The sequence below is a fragment of the Rhopilema esculentum genome, chromosome 6, assembly GCF_057945365.1.
Source record: "Rhopilema esculentum isolate cy_ngs chromosome 6, ASM5794536v1, whole genome shotgun sequence".
Lineage (NCBI taxonomy): Eukaryota > Metazoa > Cnidaria > Scyphozoa > Rhizostomeae > Rhizostomatidae > Rhopilema > Rhopilema esculentum.
This window is the reverse complement of record NC_142820.1, coordinates 7,789,129-7,813,727: the sequence shown is the minus strand read 5'-3', so window position 1 is coordinate 7,813,727 and position 24,599 is coordinate 7,789,129. Positions and strand designations below refer to the sequence as shown.

The following is a 24,599-nucleotide window of genomic DNA, read 5'->3' as shown; positions in this document are numbered from 1 at the left end:
TCAAATGGATGTCATGAACACGAGTTTTGCTCATATAAAGGCTGATTATTTGGTTTCATTTGAACGAATCTTTTCTATGCAAAAGCCTTTTCTATGTAAGGCTATACGTACAAACCTACCGATCAAAAGCGTTTTCGATAATATTGACGAAAGCCTTATCAATAAGATGGCTTAAATTGGAAAGCCTTTAAAAAAAATATTGAAAATCCTGGTTATGAAAATCCTGATTTTTAAGTAAGACTTTCTAAAGTCTTGTTTTTAAGGTTCAAATACGATTTTGGAATTCAACTCACTCATTATTCTGAAAATAATTCACTTCATATGAACACTGAGGCTCGATTTGCAAGAAAGACATCTTAAGAACTTGACTAGCCTTAGATGAAGAATTAGAAGGAAAAAGCAATGAGTATTTGAAATTTTAATCCCAAGTTAACAAAATAGAACAGATCAGTTTATCTACCGTGCGGTTAAACATAAAATGCAAATGTCTTGGAATTAATTTGTTGTATGTAATTGTAGAATCATCATTTTAGAAAGAAGACAATAGTCGAGCTCAAATTATCGAAAAAATTTGACTATCGAACCTCTGCAAAAAATACCTGTCTCGTTTCAAATATATGAAATATATGAAAACGAGTCTATGTTGGCAAGTGAAGGTGAAACCGGAGGAATGAGATTCAATGATCATTTTACGTGTGTCATTATACTGAAAAATGTATTAAAAATTCTAGCAATACTTTTCAATGATTTTACTACTTAGATTGGTTCTGGCTCCTCTTCTAATTTCTTAGAGTCGAATATAATTTCATCGCCAACTTTTTAATGTATAACTTTTTAATCTACGTAAAGCCTTATGTTCTCAAAACCCTTCCTTGAACCACGACATCTTGTGGTTTAAGTGCAGTCAAATTTATCAGAACTGATTAGGAAGGTTTAAGCATAATTTCGAAAATTGTCAAGACCAACTTTTCGGAATGAAAGTCATGTTTATAAGCATCCTGTAGTTATAATTCAGATTTCAAATTAAAAGAAGTAAATCCAATCAATCGCGTTAGCTGAATTTAAAGTGCCTCCGGATAGCCCTGTAATTTCATTGTCTTAATTCCTGCTTGGATAATTGAAATAGTTTAAAGTTTGCTCTCTATTGATGCTGTTTCCGAAAATGCAGAAAGTGGTTTCCCAGGACGACAAAAAAACTCAATAAATATGATGATCGTCGCTGTACTGTTATAATTTGCTATTAAAATGTTATTTATAATCAACAATAAAGCATCAAATAAGAGAGTTTTGAGTATAAAGTTCTTTTTTCTTTGAAGTCATCCCAAAACATCATATTCCACGAGGGCTCTAAAAGAGATGTAAATTACTTTTAAAAAAGCCACGCGATTAGGCAAAGAACTACCTCTGGGTCAAAATGCAAACAGAAATGCTGGATAGTCCATAACATAGCCTTTTTGGACAAACGTATTCATATTTTATGACTCTCAACTAAAAATACTTGTTTCTAGGACATATAAATTACATTAGGAACTGTTATTGATTACAAATTACTTCGCAAAAAACTTCGATTTGTTTAACCAGGTAATTGGATAAGTTTTTAGTAATTTTATTTTAGTAGAAGGTCACCTGTCCTATTTCTATCCCATCCTGATTGACCTGGTATCTTATGCAAGGACCAAGATAAAACTTTTACTTTGGGTGGGGCAGCCCCGAAAAAGGCGCGCAACAATAGCCGTTTTAAAAAATATATATCAATATTTTGCTCATGCTGCTAAATTGTTTCTGGGAATGACAAGGCCATTGGTCCCACGGCCCCCTGGCCCCCCTGGCCCCCCTGGCCCCCTGTATTTCAGTCCTTGATATAACATGCTTGCGAAAGAAGACTGTCAAGACCAGGGCCATCGAGATCCTCATGAGATATCGAGATTCAATTTTCATGGACCTATTGTGTTGAAAAACGTGTCTCTGTGGTCCATATTTCGTCTTGTCAGCTCTGATTACGGCATACAAACTCAGGACCAGTAAAAAACCGGTTAAACAGAGTCAAGTCTGAATAAGCTGGGCTGTAGGCTGTACAAAGCAGTAAAAGAAAGAACTAAAAACAAATAAGGTAGTCTACCTACGTTTAGCTTGCAGCTTCAGCTGTGACGACCACTTTGATGAATCTCTCATCAATAGTCTTGCCACTTATCGAAGGGTTTTGTGCAACACATTTAAAGACAGCGGAGTCAGCGACCTGAGCATTCGTGATGGTCAGACGCCTAATAGCAACGTACTTGGAAGCTGATGGAAGTGCAATCACTGATGTTATTCCTCGGAGGCTCCCTTTCAAAAGATGCATTATCAGTTACCACTTCGTAAACGGAAAGGTATTCAAAATTTTCATACATAAGGAGAGGCGTTATCAATAAAAATGCTAGCATTTGATCATCTGTTTAAAGGATAAGGATGCTAGTCAAGGATGCTAGTGAAAGTCACGTCAAAGGTGTTATTTTCCGGCAGCCATTTTCTTTTACTATGAATAACATAGGTTGTGACTGGCAAAAGCATTTGTTCATTGTCCAAAATCAATGATAGTCAAACAATCATCATAGAAAGCATTTATAAGCTGATCTAAGTGATCTATAACATCTTGACTTAAAGACCTAATTCCTTGAAATTCATGGAAAATATTACAAATGTGTAGGAGGGAATTTTTCTTTCTATTTCACCAAACAAACTGATTTAAATTTGCCTTTCTTGCCCTTTATAACATATATGTATATGTATTGTATAAGGCTGTTTAAATGTCTAGGACACAAGAGGTAGAAAGAAACATCTCCAGCACCTACAGTAAGATCTTAGAACATATTTCTAAAAATGGGGTGCACATGCCCCCCTGTATCTACTTTTGGAGATCAGCGAATGTTTTATATTGTCAAGAGATTTGATTGTGAACTCCCTTTTGTGATCCTGTTTGAGTAAGCCGCATCAGTATAATTGATTATTCGATTAAACTCCTTTGGGATAGAATGCGTCTAGTTTCTCCAAATCCCACTAGAACCTTTCATTCACCATTTTTTTCCATTTATTGTAGAAAACCAGGATTAGAAGACCATTTATTTTCATTTAATTTTCCACTTTTCAGATATTTCATTTATCATTCATTTACCTTTCATTTACCACGACAACCATTCAATACCCTGGGTACCAGACAACCATTCAGTTACATGCCATACATAGAATTATTAAATTCAACACGGTTAAGAATTTGTCAAAAACACACCTGATGGTATGGCAGTGGCGTTTGTGATTTGGAGATGTGGTGCTGGGCTGCCAGTGGCTGAACACTCAATCGTTACGTTCTCTCCGATTTTGACAGCAGCTTCCTGTGATATTGGAACTATTTTGGTAATACGAGCAGGGACTGTGAGAAAGATAAGGAATTATTAATCTATCACTGAGGTATCGACAACCAAACAGTTTTATTTTAGTTACACCGTTACTGGGGCTGGTTTAAGCTATACCTTGGTAAAAAAAGTTCCTTTCAATTTATTTTTCGACAGTACTGTTCCTCGAAATCTTTAGAAAAACATGGTTCATTGTGATAACAACAATTTCCATTGCCTAGCTCATTATTTTGGTTGTAGCTCAAGTTAATAGTATTAAATATGGCATTTGTGGTTGTGTGTCAAAACCCCAATAATCCCCCTCCCCCAATAGGCGTTGTAAATCATAATCAAAACTGGTCTTAAAACAATACAAACGTAAAACAATATATTTTTCCTTGTGGTTTTTTGTATGCCTAGCCCCTCTCAATACATTAAGTCCCCAAATCCATAATATGTTCGCTTCTATAAAATAATTGTATTCAAATAAATTGAATTCAACAAACCGTGGCAATCTGCTTCATTAGAAGAACCTTCTCCTGGGGTTTCACCTCCCTCTGGGCAAATCTTACAGTAAGTTGCACCATCAAAATCTTGGAATGAGCCAATTGGACATTTCTTACAGCCAGAAAGTGGAGTGAGACCATCCTTGGAGTAACTTCCTTTGTCGCATTGAGCTGAGATAAAGATCAGTTGCAATTTTTAGCAATATAAAAGTTTTCTCAGCAGGTCCGGGTAGGGTTCTCAGGCACTGCGGAGCGTTGAGAAATTAGGGGGTCTAAAGGTGTGTGGGGGGCTAAAGCCGAATAAAAGGTGACCTGTCTGGTGATTTATTGGTAACCTTTTGCATTATTGGCAAAAAGTGAGGGAGGCGGGGCTTTATCTCCTTTCTCCGCGGTGCTTGGTTCTGCTTGCAGCACATTAATCTTACCCAAGTCAAGTTAATATAGCTTTGACATCAAAGGTCACAGCTCAGTGCTACGTCCGCACAAACCCTAATATACGATAAGATTGCCGATAAAGGGTTATAGGGATATGAAAGCCAAGATACTAATCTGCAAAAAAGGAGCTACAGAGGGTCAATGGATATAACTGTGACAAATTCGCATTCAAAACTCAAGTAACCAAATATGCTGAAATTCTTTTAACTTTCACACCTATGCAAGTCAAATAGAATTTAAACTTGATTGTAGAAGACCAGGATTTATTTCCGTTAACTCTCTCTAGAAATATCAGCCATCTGATTCTTTCTTCCTATTCCTTGTAGCAAGTTCAATCAAAATTTTAAACTAATTAACAATACAGAATTATACATATTTATAGAAATAGCTGTTTTACCGGTCTGTTATATAACTGTGCTCATTGCCGGATAGGCAAGACTGTTCACATGCTTAATTAAATTAATTTATAATGAATATTGTATTGTGGAAATTATACTGAATCAATAAATAAATGAATCAATAAATGAATGAATCAATACATTAAGGAAAGTTTAGATGTCAATAGATGATAATACTAAAGCAAATTTTTCAGACTGTTATAGGAACAAGTATCAAATGAATTTTTAGCGTTGCCTATGATAGTTGCAAATTCAACAAATGAGCAGATTTCAAACATAAGTGGAAGCAGTCGCCAATCGTTCCCTTGGCTTTGTTTATCGTTCTCTGCACAGCGCTTGGCGTTCTTCTGAAGACGTTTTCAATACTCCAGTATAAACAGGCAATTGAAAGCACTCTAGTTAGCTGCAATAAACGATTATATTGTACAAGGATTACCTTTGCACTGTGATAAGGCATATGATCCTTGGAAGATGGTTGTTGATCCTTGTGGACATTTTTTGCATACTGTTTTCCCTTCTTCGTCTTGATAATAACCAAGCGGGCAGTTCTGGCAACGGGCTTGTGTTTGGTTGTTGTATTTCCCTGGTGGGCAGTTGGCTGTGAGAGAATAGAGACCTCGTGAATTTTGGAAATCGAATTAATATGATTCAAGTGTAACCACAGGAGTATAAACCAGAGGAGGGATCACTGCCTTTCTTGCTCCATTTTTTTAAAAAAAAGCCATAACATTTCGGCGAATTGATGCCATCTTTATTTCAGAAAGACAACGCAGGCATCTTTTTACCACCTAGGCACAGCTAATAAAAATAGGTATAGCAGTAGGTTTACAGACAAAAAACAACACATATAATAACAAATATTTTTGTCATAATCACGATGTTGCCACCAGAAACTTTCTGCAAACCCAAATTTAGCATAACAGAAAGTGCAGCCAAAAGGCAGCTTCAAGCTTTAAATGTTACCAGACAAATACAATAAACAGCTTTCTTGGAATGTTTGGCGTCTGTGATCAATAACAGAAATTAGAAGAAAGAAATTGTCAAGAACTCTATTGATGCATATGGGATTTAATGCTTAAGCATACTTATTAAAGGAAAGCATACCACAGATAGCTGATTGGCCATGCTGCACGTCTTGCGTTCCTGCTGGACAGTCACCTTGCTTGGCAGTAGAACCTAAAGCAATTCAAGGTATTACAGTGAACAAAATGGATTTGATGTAATTCCAATCACTTTTTTGCAGTAAATCATATTAAAAGGTACTGCAGGGAAAAAAGGAATTAACCTTAACCCAGTCACCTTGCCTGGCAGTCGAACCTATATCATTGAAAGGTATTACAGTGAACAAGACGAAGTAACTGTAAGTCAATACTTATGCAGCACATACAATTGACCTGTATGCTTATAATCTTATTGCATCAACTTCTATAAAAAATATGGGCCATTGTTTCATTTATTAATATGTTTCTTTTTAACAATACACATGTCTGTTTGTTGCCAAAGGAGTAATTACAATTAGACAATATGCTAAAGCAACTGCAAACTGTTGAAATTAATCATCGAAAACAAAGCAACAATCTTTGCCAAGCTTACCAACACAGCTTGGAATTTCCTGGGGAGTCCATTTGCCATTGGCACAGTCAACTATGGTGAACACTCCTTGATAATCTGTATTGTCAGAGAATACGTTTCCCGCACCACAGGAAAGGAAGAACCTTCCCATCATATCCAAAACTTGGGGAATATTGTGACCTCCAGGCATTGTATTTTGGTGGCAGTATTTTGCTGAAAGAAGGTAAATTCTGATCAAGACAACTGTATATTTCTTCTTAAAGAAGCTGAAATTTTATCAGAACATCTCCACCCTCGTATGCCATGGATTTTATTAAACGATGATATCTGATGCTTTTATACTATAATCTAGAACAGAGGGCAATTAATTATTATTAATGACTTATTAATGCTCTCTCTTTGGCGTTTTAACTATACGAGGAGTTGGCTGTCACTGGTTGTTAAAAGGCAACCAATATTAGCCAATCAATTCAATAGAATTCTTCAATATAATACCTGTGACGTGTACAAAGAATTTGCAGCTAGCTGTATTTCCTGCATCATCTCTGGCCTTGTATGCAACAAAATAGATCTGTGCTCTTCGAACAACTCCATTAGGAATCGATGGTTGGGGTTTTGTGCTGATTCCAGCATTATCTGTGAATGTGGGCTCTTTCCAAGTGACAACAGCTTCTTGAGAATCAATATTTATATACTGGTTTTCCGCGTCACAGTTGTGAACTTTTGGAGGCTCCTTATCTGTAAATAAATTTAGATACTTTGATTCTTCTGTCTCATAGGGAGGAAACATTTTTGAATTGGTTGGATGTACATTACTAATTTTTTCATTATGCTTTAAAGCAATTTCATACCAATAACTTGCACTGTGAAGGTGCATTCAGTTGCATCGCCTAATTCGTTTGAAGCTCTCAGCTTCACTGAATGGTAACCCGGTTTGAAATCATGTGAGCCATCTATAACTCCCGATGGAAACGATTTTAGATACTTGGCCTCAACATTGGTGTTGATTTTTCCCACGTTTATTTTCATTATTCCTTCACCAAGTGGAAGTGTTGCCGTGATATCTGATGGGCATGTGATCTTTGGCCCTGAAAATAGTCAAAAGAGATTTTATTTATTAAATAGTTAAACGTTGATAAATTAGAGAATGCAGCAACTGTCCAATGTTCAATACTCTTCCAAATATTAAAAAATTGAATACTTGATATATTGAAAAATAAACTAAAATCTCTGGAAGTGGCGAAAAGAGAGACTTGTGAGGTGTTAAAGAGTGTGTCAAAAATTTCCCATTAGAAATTCAATTCTCGAAAGCACTATTTTAATATTTACGCACTTGGTACACATTTAGTTGAAGAGAAATCGTTGTCATATAATCCAGTTTTCAAGCATGTAACAGTCGTCAATCCGGATCTTGTGTATCCACCATTGCAAGCCACGTGACATTTGTTTCCAAATTCAACGCCTTTAGTCATGCAGTCACTTGGGTACACGTAGCCATTAGGAATGGATGACATTTTTGGACATCTTGTTTCTAAAAGGAAAAATGCGCTGATTACAAAATGAAATTTAATATTGTATTTGCTGTTTTTTTAATGTTTTTTTCCTAACGCCTACATTAGAATATTTGGAGTAAAATCCAATTAAGATGGATAATAGTAATAATTTCTTTGGATTTACTAGTGCAAGAAAAAAAGGCGTTTTTTGATCAATACGATGTAAGATTGATACATCCATAAAATGGTAAAAAAGAAACTTTTTGCTAAGATGGTTGCTAAAATTTCAAATTTTGGAAAGGTTAAGATTTTAAATGAGGTGCTTTTCAAACAACAGTGCCCCTTTGTCATAATATCAGTCATAAGCTTTCATCGTTGAGAGTTTCCCCCAAGATATTGAAAAAGCCGTTTAACGTCTTTAAGCTCTTACTTTGACAAACTGGCGATGTTTTTCCAAAAGGCAGTTTAAAGTAGCCATCATTGTCACAGTAAACATAACTTGCTGCGGTGCTGGGTAGTTTGTATCCTGCATTGCAGCTGTATCTGCATACGTCTGTGTATTTATTACTGTCGTAGTTTAGACATCTAGATGGCTCAACAGCACCATTGTTTAGTGTACTGGCTGGAGACCTGCAGAGCATTGCTATGGCGAAACAAAACGCACATGTATAAGATAATCAGTGAGACAGCATTGTTAAGTGCCAGGTATATTTATGCAACAGACTCAAACAATAATGCTGTAAAAAACATTTATTAATACCGCTTAGGTAAGAATGCCAATGTGAGCCACAATCGTTTTTTTTTTCATTCAAAATCATTTATTTTCAAACTTAAAGTTACATTTCTTTGGCATGCTCTAATACTGCTATTTAAAGTACTGTTTCGTTTGAGATCGATGTGAATAAAAATTATGGGCTTTAGATGCTCCAAAATAGAAAATTATAGAGTATTACAATTAAGGCATTTGAAAGCCTAAGTGCTTCAGACATTTAATGGCCTTGTTATCTGCTTCCAAAGCAAATCAGATCTTGTGTAAAAAGACAAAATTCGTGATATTAAAGTTTAAGACTTTTTAGGCTGCCACTGTAGGTCAGAAATCGAGGAAAATGTACTTTCCGTAAAAAACATTACGCAATTTTAAGTATTTGCAATTGTAGAAATACTTAGTGAAACACTGATCACACTAGTTATGTAAGTTCAAATTACCTTCACAGGAATTGGTAGTTGTGTTCATTTTATACCCTGGTTTGCAACGGCACTCGAATGAACCCTGCGTGTTATAGCAGTCGGATGTTGCTGGTTCACAGTTATGTTTGCCAGTATCGCATTCATTAATGTCTAAAGAATTAAAGTTCATAGGCATTAAAAATGCAGATATTGGCTCTAGGGGGACTTGACACTATCAATGTTATCATCTAAAGATGAATATTTTGAAAGTAGGCAGTGGATAAAAGGTCATAGTATAAGTACAGGTTCAAATGAGGGTTATGGAGAAGATTTGGTAAGTTCTGAAGCGAGTTCATTTATTGCAGGGGATCCGTTTACAGCTCTAAACTGCAAAGCAATTGCGTACAACAAATAGCAATTCAGTGTCATTTACGATAAAATCTTGTATTCTAGTGTTTATATGAGCTTTACATTTCATTCTATTGAAATAAAACATTTAAAGAATTTTTGAAATTCATTGACGTGGTCTTTGATTGATACACCATTGGCATATAAACAAACGTACCTTCACAGATTTTATTAACTGCCTCAAATCCTGGATCGCAGGAGCACTTGAAAGAGCCAATTGTGTTTGTACAGTACTTCTCACAACCACCATTTAAATGTTTGCATTCATTGACATCTAAAAGTAAACATTTTGAATACAACTTTTTGCAGTCACATGCAAAAAGATGTCAGACTTGAACAAAATAGCTAAGACCCCATTTGCAATTGAGAAAAACAAACAGAATTATTTGGTTACATTACATTTTCCCCTCTCGTTTACAATTTAAATAACGCCATAAAAACCAGAGGAAGACTCCATTACGCTGGGCCGAAAAAAGAACGGGATTGTCACACAAGGCCTGCGCAGTAGCTGAATCGAGATTTATGATCAGTTATCAGTTAAATTTTTCAGATAGCCTCGTTCAAGCACAAAGAACAGTCTCGTTCTCAATCACAAAAAAAAATTCCGTTTCAGCACTTGGGAACGGAAACAGAATTACGATTTTTCAACAACGGCAAGGAAGAATAAAACCGTTACCAAACTAGCAAGGAACCAAGATTTTAAGTGTAAATGCAACCTATGTTGCTGCTTTTAAAGGCCTAGTATAAACGGAATACAAGAACATTTATTCCTAGCACTAAAATATCAAGGTGCTAGCACAGGTGTTGATTAGGAAGTAAAAATATTGATTATACTCTTAATTTGTTTACAAATAGCCGAGCAACATCGAAAGCAAAGTGTCATCGACAAATATAACGCCCAAAATTTCATGCATTCACTCAACGTCTAACAATAGATTTTATTGAAGAATATGTCAACCTAGAAATACCATCCCATCTATCTTCAAAATAAACTTGAAATAAGTAGTTGTCTACAACACATATACAATTACACAAAATACAATTACGCAATCACATGAAGCCCTGTGTTCAATATAACAAGTAACGAACCTTCGCATGTCTTTAAATCTGCTCCTAGGGTGAAGCCATTCCTGCAGTCACATCTATATTTACCGTCAAAGTTAATGCATCTTTGGTTGCAACCACCATTATTCACCGCACATTCATCGTTATCTGCAAAATATCATCTTGAATAAGTACTTCAGAACAGTACAAAAAAATCACAGCAATATGAACCTAGTGTGAGATCGGATTTGTAGCATATGCTATACGCGTATCAGACAAGTTTTAGCAGTTCATATATCGCTGGCCATGAGATTTAAACGCGCGGTGCTCGATACAGTAACGTTCTTTATAACCTAGAATTATAATTTTAAAGCCCTAAAATAGGCAAAGTGGCGAGACTTATGAATGCTTTAGAATGTTTTATGTAGATTTGGCAAAAGGAAGTAAAAGTGCTCACTAACCGACACACTTCCTGTTATCTGCACCAAGATGGAAGCCTGTCCTGCAACTGCATTTATGCGATCGGTACAGGTTGGTGCAAAAGTGATCACATCCGCCATTACTATAGTCACATTCATTTCGATCTAACAAGAAATAATAAACAAATAAATCATTAATGGCCAGTGTTTTAAAGAGCGACAGTGCCACCCTAGTACTCGCTTAACGAAAGTTCTGAAGTCCCCTAAAGTACTGATTGAGAGAATAAGATGTCTGTTCTAACAATGAGCGTCGAGTGATTCCGAAAATACCCTTAAATGTACAACTTACTCTTGCAATTTACCTTATATCATTAGTCTATCTGATTTTAAAATCTCATGTTAAGTATTAATACGCGATAGGAAGTGGCTTAACGATGTAAAGGGTCACTGTGGTGAAGTTTTAGTTGATAGTCTGCTAAGAATTATAGATGCCTAAACAATAATTAACAAGATACAGTTTAAACATAATTTTTGGTTAGGAAGGATTCCTCTTTTAATAGGATATTTGATATCAACAAAAAATACAATTTTAGAAGAAAACAACATGAAAATCTTAAGAAAGGAAAAATCATCGGTGAATCGATAGAGGCTTGAAACTTTTAACAAGTTGAAATTTGCAAGCAGTATGAAACCAACCTTCTAGATTCAATGAAATTTTTTGCTTGGGCATTAACGATGATGAAGTTCCTTAGATTGAAGTGAAACGAACGGCATTCAGGGAAAACAGCCTTACCTACACAATTATTACTGTCGTTAGGATCTTGGTCAAGTCCAGAAAAACAGTTGCATATGTAGTGTCCAGCTTTGTTTTCGCATGTGGATACCGTGGTGTTGCACTTGTTGTTCTCCACACATTCATTGATATCTGTGAATACGAACACACGATTTGATGCAAAAGGAAACAACGCCAAAAGATGGCTTGTAAATTGTTTTTAAGAGAAGACTCAGTTAGCTAAATTTTATCAAAAGTTTGTTACTTTAAGTGGGGTTTTCAAGACAAAACTGTCAAGGAACGATCTATGTTTTTTTGGATGAGTGATACAAGAAAACACCTTGTTTTAGTTTTAGGATATCGAAAAGATATATCGTCATTGTCTGACTGTGCAGGATTGTCCTGGCTTTTAAAAACTTTAAAATCAAATGTCTGCTAACGAATGAAAAATAAACCAAGTTTTGCTAATAGAGACAAGAGAGGAATAATACATCATAGAGCTAATTGGTGGTTATGTGCAAAACCTTTTGGATCAATGCAGTGTTGGATTAGTAGACCCATAAAGCGTTGTAAAATGAAATTTTTTTAAAACGTTGCTTAAGTATAATTTTTTTTAAAGCGTTGCTTAAGTAGCAAATTGGGAAAAGGTAAAAATTTTAAACAATTTCATTTTCAAAACTTGCTTAGCTGCTCAAGTTTTCATTTATCGAAACTTCAAGAAACGAGCCTTGTTGTTGTTATTTTCAGGCTAGAAGAGGTTGTGTTGATTGTTAACCTCGTCTGGGGATTAGTGCTATAGAGTAGGGCCAGTGCGTAGTCAAAGGGGTATATCAAATAGTCTATGACGAGCTTCTCACCATTGCATGTATGTCCATCTCTATCAAGTCGGTAACCATTATAGCATTTGCATCTGAATCCACCAATGATATTGACACACAGATGATTGCAGTTATTACCTCCCTCCGTGCATTCATTGATGTCTGAAAACAAGAATTTAGCGAATATTGGCATTGTTTGGCATAGAATGAATACATTTCTCCCCCTTTCATTTCTATCTATGTCGCACAAAGTTATTGCTTGTAAAGTGCGAATGGTTGTCACATATTCCCACCTTATTCTAGCGTCAGCTATATTTGCAAAAAGTGCAACTCTTTTATCAAAGATCTTCAACAGGGTGACTTTCTTTAACAAGCTGTCAATCTATGTCATCATTATATATAAATCTACATATTCTAAAGAAAATTTCAAAAGACAATCGTGAAATTTGCCGTATTGAATAAGATTTAGCTGAATTGGACATACCTTCGCACGAGAACCTGGTGGATCGCTTGAAACCTCGTTTGCAGTCACATTCGTATGTTCCATCCAAATCAATGCAGTTTGTTGTCTGGTCATCACATAAGTCTGATTTCGTAGCACACTCATTTATATCTAAAATAGCAGTAAGAGCATTTTCGACGATTATGCAATATTGGGAAAACAGAATTTCCAAAAACGTTTTGAAATTTAAAGACAAACTTTGTCTCGATATAAAACCCCGCTTGTTGTTTATTACCTTTTACGAGTCAAATCAAAGATTTTCAAATGCACTTCCACTTAAAATCTATGTCAGCCAAAAATGGTAGTGCTATCACTCCAAAATGGGCTAAAAAATAATGCTACTCGTTACTCTTTAGCAAAGATATTCTCCATGATTCCAATGAAATTTTGACTTCCAAAATAGCCGGCATATTTTGTTGAACGAATAATATAAAGTTTCGATGATACCGTTTGAACTAATAAAAACGTGTTTTTTAATAAAAAGGAAAGTCATGCTTACTTGTACAGTTTTTTCCATCACTCTTGAGCTCATACCCATCATTGCAACTGCAGACTGGACCGGATTTTGCATTTTTGCAAACGGCTTCACAACCACCATTATTGTTCATACAATAATTCACTAGAATGCAAGCAAAATTCCTTACAAAAAACTAGAGAAATAAAACACGAAATTATTAAGGCGCAGTAGAGGCTTATAAAATTGAGATTGTTTGGTATAAAGTACCTATACTTGTATATTCTATAAGGAGGTGCTAATTTTCAATTTTCTTTTCTTCACATTTACTCCACATCTAAACAAAACAGGAAGTAAATTCTTCCCTATCTTTGAATAATAGCTCAAGTTTCTAAGAGCAAATTCAGCCATCCCCACCACCTTGGAACAACGTCGGTTAAAAATAAAACGATGCAAGAGAGAAAGAAGAACGTTTTTCATGTAACTGATATGATATTTGCTTTAACTGTCAGCACGATTCTAGGGGGGGGGGGCGGATAAAAGGCCGCAAATAGTAGCCATTGGGAAAAGAAATTAAAAAATATGCTATAAACACAATGCAAATCGTTGTGTTCTGGAATAAATTTGACATGCGTTGTTTATTATCCATAAAAATTTGACAAAATTTATCAAATTTGTGTGAAAAATGAAAAAAGGTAAGAAAAGAAAAAGAAACAATAGTAGATAAAGACAGAAAAACTAGATTAAAAAATTGAAAAATGCAAAAAGGAGTAAAAGGAGATTGGGGAAGATGCAAAAGAAGAAGATTAGGAAAAATAAGAGAAAGAAGGAGAAATAAAGAAAGAGGGAGAAGAAAGATAAGAAGAAAATATAGAAGAAGAAAAAAATAAAGGAATAGATAGGAGAAGAAAAAACAAAGAAAAAGAGAAGAAGAAGAAAAGCGGAGCCAGAACAAGTAGAATAAGAACAAGAAGAAGAAGAAAATGAAAAAGAAGAAGAAGAACAAGAAGAATAGAAAGGAGAAGCAGAACAAGAAGTAGAAGAAGAAGAAGAAGAAGCAGAACAGGAAGAAGAAGAAGCAGAACGAGAAGAACAAAAACAAGAAGAAGAAGAAAAAGCAGAACAAGAAGAAAAAGAAAAAGAGAAAGAACAAGAATAGGAACAAGGAGAAGGAGAAGCAGCGCAAGAAGAAGGAGAAGCAGCGCAAGAAGAACAAAAACAAGAACAAGAAGGAGAAGAAGCAGAACAGGAAGAAAAAAAAGCAGCGCAAGAAGAACAAAAAAAAGAACAAGAAGAAATAGAAAAAGCAGAACAAGAAGAATAAGAAGAAGAAGAAGAAGAAACAGAGGAAGAGGAAGAAGAAGAAGAAGAAGAAAAAAGGAGAAAAGAAAAAAAACAGAGGAAGAGTTAGTGAAAAGAATCCGAAGAAAAAAAAGAGAAAAGAAAAACATGAATTCTTCAACCAGCAAAGCTTCTTATAACTGCAATTGTAACTTACTTCATTAACAGATTGAAGACACTTTGGTAAGTTGTGATCTATTTCAGTATTTCTTAAAAGGCTTTTGCAGGGTAGAAAAGAATCTCACAAAAAATTAAAAGCTTCTATATTTACTGACTTGTTAGCTCCAAATACAGAGGATCATATTTTCATAAACTTGAACCTGGAGTCAATCTTGAGTAAAGCAATCTAAGTTTAAAGCCTTTACTATGTTTATAAGATAACACACTCACCGTTGCAAGTTTTGTTATCCTTGTCTAAAACAAATCCAGAATTGCAACTGCAAACTGGACCTGATGGTCTGCTAGTGCAAGTCTGGGCACAACCACCATTGTTCTGTTTGCAATGATCTGGGGGTGATGTTGGTTGGGGAGTAGTGGGAATAGCTGGATAAAAGGTTACAGAGATATTAATGGAAATGAAGAATAGTCACGTGAATATCGTTTAAAAAGACAGATAAAGTTGTATTTATATAGACAGTATATTGGTTTACACAAGGCTTGTTATATAAGCTAATGTTTCTTAAAGTGCAGGATGTTTTTAAAGCGCATTATGTTTTGCTATATCTGTATGTCCATATCGAAGATGCGTTTAAATATTACTTCTTTAATTACCGACAGCTTTTGATAAAAGGTTAGGAATCACGTGAAGCTGAAACGGAAGAAAATCAACAATGAAAATTTTAAAAAGAGCTTATGTCTTAATAATGTTTGGGAAGAGGATTTTTTACCTTTGCAAGTCTTCCCATCTTTGTCCAAATAAAATCCAGAATTACAGCTGCAAACTGGACCAGAAGGAGAACTAGTGCAGACGTCTGAACATCCACCGTTGTTCGCTTTACAATGATCGACGGGAGTGGTTGAGGGTTCTGTTGGCCTTGGAGTAGGAGTCCAAACTGTACAAAAGAAAAACAGGTTTCTAGTTTAAATTGCTTAAAAATAACAAAAGTTATGACTGGTGCCGTGCTTGAAAGAAAACATAAAATCTATGAATCGAAAGCAAGGCTTTAAAATCTAAAAGCTAAACTGGAGTCCGAGTTGAAAACTACAATTTGAATCATGTTACCAAATATCTTTTTTGTAATGAAAATATTCTAAAATTTTGCTACTTAAATATTGTAATCTGCAACAGCAATTAGATAAAGACGCACTTTTTCTATTACGACACTCTAAAGGTTGATTTACTGCAAAGTTTATTAAAGCAATGCAAAACAATCTTCATTCAGCATGATTAAGAAACAGTAATCAAAATTTGCAGTTTATAGGTTTAGAGATAACAATAGAACAGATCACATTTTGCATTTGAAAGAGTTTCTAACCTTTGCATCCATAGATTTCAAATCGAAGGCATGCTTTGTTAGATGGAACATACTCTCGAGGTTGCAATATTATAGCTTCCGCCTTTATGTCGTCAAAAGATAGCGATTTTCGAGCGATTTCCATTTTGTTAGTTGGTCCTTTGACCACTTGCTGAAACAACATTAAAAAGGTTAGAGCCATTTTGTTCCACTATCATCTTCCATTTCTGTTTGATACACCTCAGATAAAACTTTGCAAAAAGGAATTCTTATAATGGTTATAAGTTATTATAATCCATTTATATATATATCAAGTGTAACAACATGTAGAATATTTCATTTTCAAAATATCAGCAATCATATAATATAAGTAAGGCAAATGTCTACAAAAAAGCTGCCTCTAAAAAAATGTCAGTGGTTTAGAAAATACTGATTGGTAAATGAAACTCATTCAGAACTAGCCTGTTCCCTATTAGCTATTTTCGTACCGCATATATGTGTAGAATTGTTTACCTTTTGATCTCAAGAAACAATTTTCAAAATTTGCAAATGATATATTTCTGACTTTTTGTCAAATTATAGTGGCGTTGCAGTGACATTGGCAATCAATTAATTCAGGAGAGAGAGTGGACTGACGTTAGACAGACCGCGTTTTCTGAAAAAGTTGAAATCAAACGAAAAATATTTTGACAGATATAATTGGTGATGGGGAACGGCCTCTAGTATTTTGTTCCTACTGCTGTTATTCTAAGATAAAGTGTATGAATTTCTTGCCTCAGGGCAGCAAAATGAACTGTACTGTAGAGACAGCCTCTAAAACTGCAAGCTTTTACTGTACAAGCATTGTCACACTAAGTATACTTACTAGCAGATAATCATAAATGCCACCGTTGTGGATATATTTCAGACCATACGCCATGACGTAACTGCCATTCCCAGATCCATTTAGGCCTTGAACAGCAATCCCGGTCACTTTGTACGTTGCTGGTAGTTTAACCTAGGAGATATTTTTTCACTAGTTTAACAAAGCGTGTATGAGGCATGTTTTCATAACGCTGTGTTATTATGATCTTCTTAATGTTATGTCTTATGTTTTATGTCTAATATTATTGATCTCTTGACAGCTTCATATTTTACATTATTTAGAATACGCAAATCTGGCAAAAACTTTGGGGAGGCTGCAGCCCGCCATGCCTTTCGGAGACTATGATTCAATTTCCCTGGGTACCAAAGCCACAAAATTACAAGAGCATACATAGAAATCCAAGCGGAGAAGTGGAGGAGCGTTTGTTGCTCTGGTAACCAGGGTATGAGTCAATATGCTTGGGAAATTGGGAAACTTTTTATTTGGGGATCATGAAAATGTTAGATGATGATTTAACGCCTGCAGTAATACATGAGTCGAAATGTCGACAAGAAATCAAACCAGGGAACACGTTAAACAAATTTTATGCAAAATTAGCAAGAAAGTTAGCAAGGATTCAGGAAGAAAATGTTACCGTGATAGATTTTTTTGAATCGCTCGAACTTGAGCACCATGCCTTTGTATTGAGTTGGTTGAGACGGGCGAAATGAGCCAGGTTTTCTCTGTGTAAAAAATTAGAATGGCTTTATTAGAGTTTGCTTTTAATGTCTTTCTTGTTGCTGCTTGCAATCTGCTTAAAAAATCACTAATTCGAGAAGGTAGTATCATACAAAATATTTATTGAAAAGCAACTTCTGTAATTTCATGGGGTGCAGGACTAACTTTACTAATTGTAATTTTGTTTTCGAGAAGTTTTAATCTGTTTGAATCAACAATTTATTGTACAAAATCTTGAAAAGTAATATACATTAAATATGAAGGAAAATTTTGCGAAATTTAAACGGTATAAGCTGGAGGGATGGGTGTGAAATTGTCTTCCTAGGATTGTTGTAAGCCCTTTTTTATGATGAAACGAGTGTGGTAAGGGCCGTAGCTACATTGGGGTTTTAGGGGTGCGTCACCAATTTGGCCAAATCTCAGTCGATAAATCTAGAAAAAATTACATTTAGTCAGCAAATTGGGAAGAAAACCTAAAATCAGCATACAAGCAGTTTTGCTAGAGTATATCAAATGGTCAAATCATTAACATTTGTGTTAGAAATCGCCAAAGCCCACGAGGAATTTCTATCAGGGAAACAAGTTGCCTTCTTAGGTATCATGTTAGAGCTCTACCATGTGCAAGGTAAGGAAAAGTAAAAGTGGAAATGTTTTTCTAGTAAGAGGAACAAAAACAAAAATAAAATGCCACGTAAAACAACAAAATGCCACGCCCAAACCTACGCCCACCAGTCGGAAAATTGAGAGCTTGCATCCCTTTGAATGTGGTATTCACAAATCAAGAAGATTGAAGAAATCCATTCAAACATAATGCGAATTGCATACTACTTTAGAAATATCGCTTTATTTTCTTGCATAATATCTTGAAAATAGCCTTGAAAAATTAAACTATTCATTTTTGTTTAATTTTGTCTTTCCTTCAGTGGATCCAGACAGCAAAATTTTGTGAAAGAAAATCTAAAATAATTAGCACATATTTGCAGACTTTTTCTTTCAGAGAGACAAGAAATGTTTTATTTGCTTTCATAGCAAAAGGTTGGTTTAGCTGTATAACCTGGGCTAACAAAGTTATCCGTTGCAAACAATAAACGTAACGAGAAGATGAATTTGAATTGATATTGACTGGTCATTGATTAGATCAGTTCTAAAGCAGAGAAAAGAAAGAAAATGCGCAGTTTAGAGTAGTGGGGACAATTTTAAGGGTCAGAGCCTAGACGACTTTGCAGTCAAATGGTCAATGACAGAGAGCCAATGTCAACGTTTACTTTTGCTCTGATGAAGCCCCGTATGGGGGGTGAAATGTTAGCATTCACTAATTTACGTGTATTAATTGTTGTTCATTCTCGTCGCATTGCGGTGTTCCTTATTTGCTACAAAGAAACTAAAGTCCCATAATTTTTTATTTTGTCTGGGAGACAGGTTTTCAGCTCTAAATTAAGGGATGAAGACAAACCCAATTTTTGAAATATCAATCTTTACATGGAGAGAAGGACAGGAGTAATAGACTGATGATCGTGTTAAGAAAAGGACTTTTTAGCGAAAATCTTTCAAATAACGGAAATTCAACAGCCAAGGGTTGCTATGCATGACTATGACTATGACTTATTCTAATCCCCCGGTTTATTCGGAACCCGAGGGTAAATCAACGTAGGAACCGGGGGTATATGCCGTCCACTTTCCATGACAACGACTCTGCTCTTTCTTCTGCGACTCAGATTACGTCACCACTGCGCTATTTCCAAGCTCTTAAGATTGTGTAATTTTTTTAGAGATTTTACCCAAGATTCAGAATTGAAGGTGCACTTTCGACAGGCACCGTCAGTAATTTTGTAATTTTGCTGGGATATTTGATAATTAGATGTGAAATTCCCTTTAAATTTGTTCACGAAAGCGTTTACCTTCACCTGACTGTTAAGGGCACTATACCACCTAAAAACTTTTCACAAAATTATCTCTTTATGCACTTTTCTCTATATAGAATTGGGGACACTAAGCCCCCTCCAACCGCCAGTATTTATTACAGTCTTGGACGACGAATAGCCATTATGAGGCCTCCCCGCCCTTGTTATGCTTATTGCCAAAGCAATTTGAGTAAAGGATTAAGTAAATATTCCTAACACATACTGTTCTAACAATACTGGCAATATTGACAACGATTTCATACTATTTTTAAACAGCTTTTTAAATAAGAGCTTATAGCTATTTAATAAGAACAGCTGATGAGGTCATGGGATCCCAAATACACCTAATATTTATTAGAGAAACCCTTCACAGCAACCTGTAAAGCAGGGGCGTCGTGGCTGGGGGGGGCAGGAGGCGTGGCCCTCCTCCCCTCTGCTCTCAAAATTTGATGGATTTTCAGAAAAATCATTGTTTTGTCAGAAAATTCTCAAACTTGAGCTGTGGGTAATTCTCAAACTCTTAGCAACATAAATTACTTGGACTAAAGTACTTACCGTAAATTCATGAGGCAATTCAATTTTGTGAAGAAAATACTAGATTTCCACAAAACAAAATGATTTCTCAAGATTTACCGATTCCTACCATAGAGTGATTGGCTGTTCGGATTTTGTCAGTTAAAATCCGGAATTTCAAGGGCCAAATTTGGTTATAGAAATTGGTCAAAATTGGTATAAATTATATCTTTATTTGATATTGAAGACCGGGACAGTACCAATTTTGTGAGTATCACCAGATTATTTAATATTGTGTCCCAGATTTGAAAATTTATGCAGTTATGCTGCGTAAGGTAAAACAAGGTAGAAGTCGATCAAAACCATCGATGTTCCCCAGTGGATATTCAATTTGAGAATAAGATATTATGATTAAAATTTGCTTCAAATAATGCGATTTCCGACGAATTTGAATCATTAGATCATAAAAAATCAGGTAGTAACTTCATTCTATCCTTGTCCTAATCTACGGCTGTCAGGGACATTCACTGTAAGTATGAAGAAACAGAGACAAGTTAAAAAGTTCATTTTCAATCTTCTTTCCAGCTAAGTCAAAAGTTATGAGTTTTTCTGCCGCACCCCCCTTTACACTTACATGAGATGCTTCTATTCCAAATAAATCAAAGAAATTTTGTCGGAAAATTTTTCTTTCTGGCCCCTTCTAGAATTCATTCGCCACGACGCCCCTGTCTGGCTCTATCTTTGATGGATTCGAAAAGTAGAACTTTAAAGGTACTATGTCCCGACGCATTTTGTTGGCCATTTAAGTTTCCTATTTGTTGGAATACACAATAGACCTATCGTTACATATCCAATCGGCTAATTCCTAATGTTTTCTTGATTATAAACACACTGCAAAGCCTATAGTTAAATCTGAACGATTGACTGACCGGACATAGTGCCCTTGAGCAGAAAAACTTACCCATCGTTTGAAGAAGCAGAGAAGGCACTGTCTGCTATAATGCTTGGATCGCCAATGCCAATGGGACTATTGCAAACTACAAGATAATTTTTCATAAAATTTTCTTAGTCAAATACTGCTTTTATTGTAACTGAAAGAAATTTTATTCTGCGAAGCTACTTTTACTTTAAATCCCCGTGATATAAGTTAGGATTCTACTACAGTGAAATGCATTCCATTTTGTTGTTGTAGAGAAGCAATGCCGTTTTGAAATATTTTCCTTATAATTATGACGAATAAAGGGAAACGGTTACTTCGTGGCAGCAAGGGGGGTCGCTTCTTGGAGGGTCACTTCGTGGCAGCAAGAGGGGTCGCTTCGTGGCAGCAAGGGGGGTCGATTTTTGGATGGGTTCTGCTGTTAGGACGGACATTCACGCTGGCTAAACAAATATTTTATAAAAAGGTACCCTTTGCTAGACAAATTTCTATAGAAAAGAACACCCTTGTCAGATTCTAATATTGAAAAATGATGCCCCAGATAGCTCAAAATTGTTGGTTTGGGATCGGAAAGTCAAGGGTCGATTTGTTTCATTTACTAGTTTATTATCAACAAAATATGAGTTGTCGGGAAGAAATCCCTTACCTTAAAGGCCGTTCCATAGACCCAAATTGTCAAATATGATAGCCTCCTTGGCTAGACCTCGGTTTGACAAAAATTGCGATACCCTTGGCTAGACGAGATGCCCGAAAAAGCACACCCTTACGCACGGTAAATTTCAAGGATACCTTTACTATGGAAGTGCCCTACCACCCCTACTCGGCTGAGTTGCTACCTCATGTGAACACAGTCTCGGTTCTACATAGAAATCACTTTGCGGGCTGGATGTCACCTGTGTTAGATATCCCACCTCACATTAACAGGCTGTCTGTCTCTCCGATCCACAGATGAAGAAACATACTTGGTCGACGTGACAAACTTATTTTTAGGATGCAACTCATACTCAACATAGAGGTTTTCGAATAGAAATATATCAAGCAGTACAAAGAACTTGCACAAAAAAGCTCTACTATTTTACAGCGTCTTTTTGAGATGCATTTATGAATTCAGCAAAATTGAATACACACGATATCTTGGAAAATATTGTACCCTTTTAGACCTTCAAAGTTTTTTTCTTGTTCTATCATTAAATTGCTTTTTAATAACCTTTATTTGTTTGAGCTGTAAATAACTGTGTTTGAACGTCATATAATGGATTAGATGTTAGGTCAAAATTTAATTCAATTCTGTAATCAAAATGTTAATTTTTGAAGACTGTGCTCCTTTTAGACTTTTTTGTAACTTTTATGCATTCTAATGAAAATTGCAGTCTTTTTAGAAGTATAATCAGTCCATTTTATCTTCGGTATTCTAGATGTCCTTATTTTATTTTTGGATGCTTGATATCCTATCTGTTATAGTAGAAAATTAAATTTGCGTTTTAAAATTGGAAATTTAAAATAGGTTTTTTTTCCACCGATTGTATTCCAAGAAAATCTTTCTTTTCTAACTTCAAGATGGATAAAAAATCAAACTCCAATTAGATTAATCTCAAGCAAATAACGTTCCATATGAAAATTTCACATCTTATTGGTCCTTATTGTGTATATCAACAGTTCATGCAAATAGCATGAAAAAGTTGCATTTTGACAGTCTTTTCAAATTTCAATCGAAAACTTCAAAAAGCCGAGTATCAAAGTCACCAAAAAGGGCTCTACACGGTCCTCACTGGATCCAAAAGTTCAACATAACAGGATCAGTTGTAACAAATAAAAGCACAACAAGACCTTAGAGATTTATAACAAAATAGGCAACCATTTATGGCATTCCAACATCGTGTGACAGAGGTTTTTTCTTAGATACTGGAGCTGATGCTGTAGTACACTGTAATGCTAATTTGCAAACCTCAAGTACATAAAGGTGAAGTGTTGTCAAAATGAAGAATTTTTCTTATGCTCCTACCTTGCCCATGAGTGAGCTGGAAAGTCACTCCCAAAAGAACAGCAAAGACCAATCTTACTCCCATGTCTACGTTTCTAAAATGGTCTAGAAAAGTCTTTGAGAATTTTCATTCCAAGCAGAGAGTTGATATTTAACTAGGCTATGGGCTGCGTCACCAGTGAGTTGAGACAGCTGGCCTAGCTGATTCAACAACCTTTATGTCAAATATGGATTTACCTAGCTTAAACAAACAAGTAAAATTGATTTCATATTAGTAGACCAATTAAAATATCCTCGCTAAAGGCACCCTAAACACACTTATAGTCATCGGAGCAATGGGTGCAGAAATCTAGCTTTTGTACATAAATCTAATGTTGGAATTGCGTAAAGGTTGGCTAGTCAGCCTTTAAGCAACATAGGCAAACAAGCCAATCGCTTTGCGTGCTGGCTTTTGTGATATGCTAGTTGTGATATTTTGTAAGACGTTTGTGATATTTGTGATATATATAAGTTTTTAACTTTAGATGTGTCACTTTAGAATTTGAAAGAAAATTTTCATTAAAATTGAATTCAGGATGTGATGCAACAGCGTGGGTGTTGTAGTAAGTGGTAGAGGGTAAGAATGCACCCCCAAGATCAACCTGTCGGATTTGGTTTATGTTTCATAGGATAAATCACAATTTATACTTATCTTACTTAGTGTTCTTTATACAAGAGGTAGGAGAACTAATTCTAATTTTGTTTTTACGTCATAAAACTATAGATCCACAAGCAAACATCGATGAGCCAAATAAACATCATAAACAAATAAACAAATAAACATCACCAAATGACGCACAACTCATTATTTGAACTAAAGTCTAGTCTCTGCTACACCCCTGCAAGATCTGAAAATTACAAGGATCCCTCCATCAATAGGATCTATCGGGTAAATCATGAATTCTGATTAGAATACTGTAACAAGATAATAGATACTTGGCATCTTAGATTTACGACTATATCCTTCACTTTTTTCCATTTGCAATCCTGGTCAGGCTCTCTCGAGTACAACGCCCAAAACTTTTATCGTGTATTTTTATCATATTATTTGAGCTGAATCTTGAACACTAAACAAAATGACAGCGAAATTACGAGTTCACGGTAAAAGTAGCTTCTTTACTTGGTGTTGAGATTAACGAAAATCTGAAATTTGACACTCACATCGATAGAATCTATAAAAAAACAGCCAAGCACTTAAATTTGCTATAGCAAAAAGCAAAGGAGCAACCTTTGGATGTTATGTAGCAAAGGAATCAAGGATAAACTAGAGAAAATAAACGAGAGAACGTTGTGACTCGCGTATTCTGAATATTCACTCTGCTAATGTAGGGCCGTGACCTTCAATCTAAGTTTATTTGGTATCCCTGTGTTTGAACAGAATTAGCTGTTATTGCGATTGCTCAAGTGAGTAATGTGAATCCCAATATTCAGATTATTAGATTATTCCTTTACAACCTTCAAATCGAAGTCATGTAGTTACTTTTGAGTGAGATTT

The 24,599-nt window shown here is 35.4% G+C and overlaps 1 protein-coding gene across 2 annotated transcripts; it reads right to left on the bottom strand.

The window, feature by feature from the left end:
• Nucleotides 1-1,205: 1,205 nt before the first annotated feature.
• LOC135685894 (uncharacterized) lies at nucleotides 1,206-23,244 on the bottom strand. 2 transcript variants are annotated; one of them, XM_065201987.2, is made up of 26 exons: nucleotides 23,087-23,244; nucleotides 21,109-21,184; nucleotides 17,651-17,738; nucleotides 17,017-17,148; nucleotides 16,173-16,323; nucleotides 15,585-15,749; nucleotides 15,088-15,240; nucleotides 13,402-13,521; nucleotides 12,885-13,013; nucleotides 12,440-12,562; nucleotides 11,604-11,735; nucleotides 10,853-10,975; nucleotides 10,437-10,559; nucleotides 9,505-9,621; nucleotides 8,979-9,110; nucleotides 8,203-8,415; nucleotides 7,613-7,810; nucleotides 7,131-7,367; nucleotides 6,775-7,017; nucleotides 6,301-6,492; nucleotides 5,812-5,883; nucleotides 5,144-5,305; nucleotides 3,875-4,045; nucleotides 3,266-3,406; nucleotides 2,120-2,325; nucleotides 1,206-1,347 (listed from the first exon to the last, which is right to left on the bottom strand). In XM_065201987.2, exons 1-25 carry the CDS (start codon nucleotides 23,148-23,150, stop codon nucleotides 2,126-2,128), a joined length of 3,657 nt encoding a protein of 1,218 aa, XP_065058059.2. In that variant the 5' UTR covers nucleotides 23,151-23,244; the 3' UTR covers nucleotides 1,206-1,347; nucleotides 2,120-2,125. The 2 variants fall into 2 exon arrangements, with proteins under 2 accessions (XP_065058059.2, XP_065058058.2); XM_065201986.2 differs by having other exon boundaries at nucleotides 2,124-2,325.
• Between the last annotated feature and the right edge of the window lie 1,355 nt (nucleotides 23,245-24,599).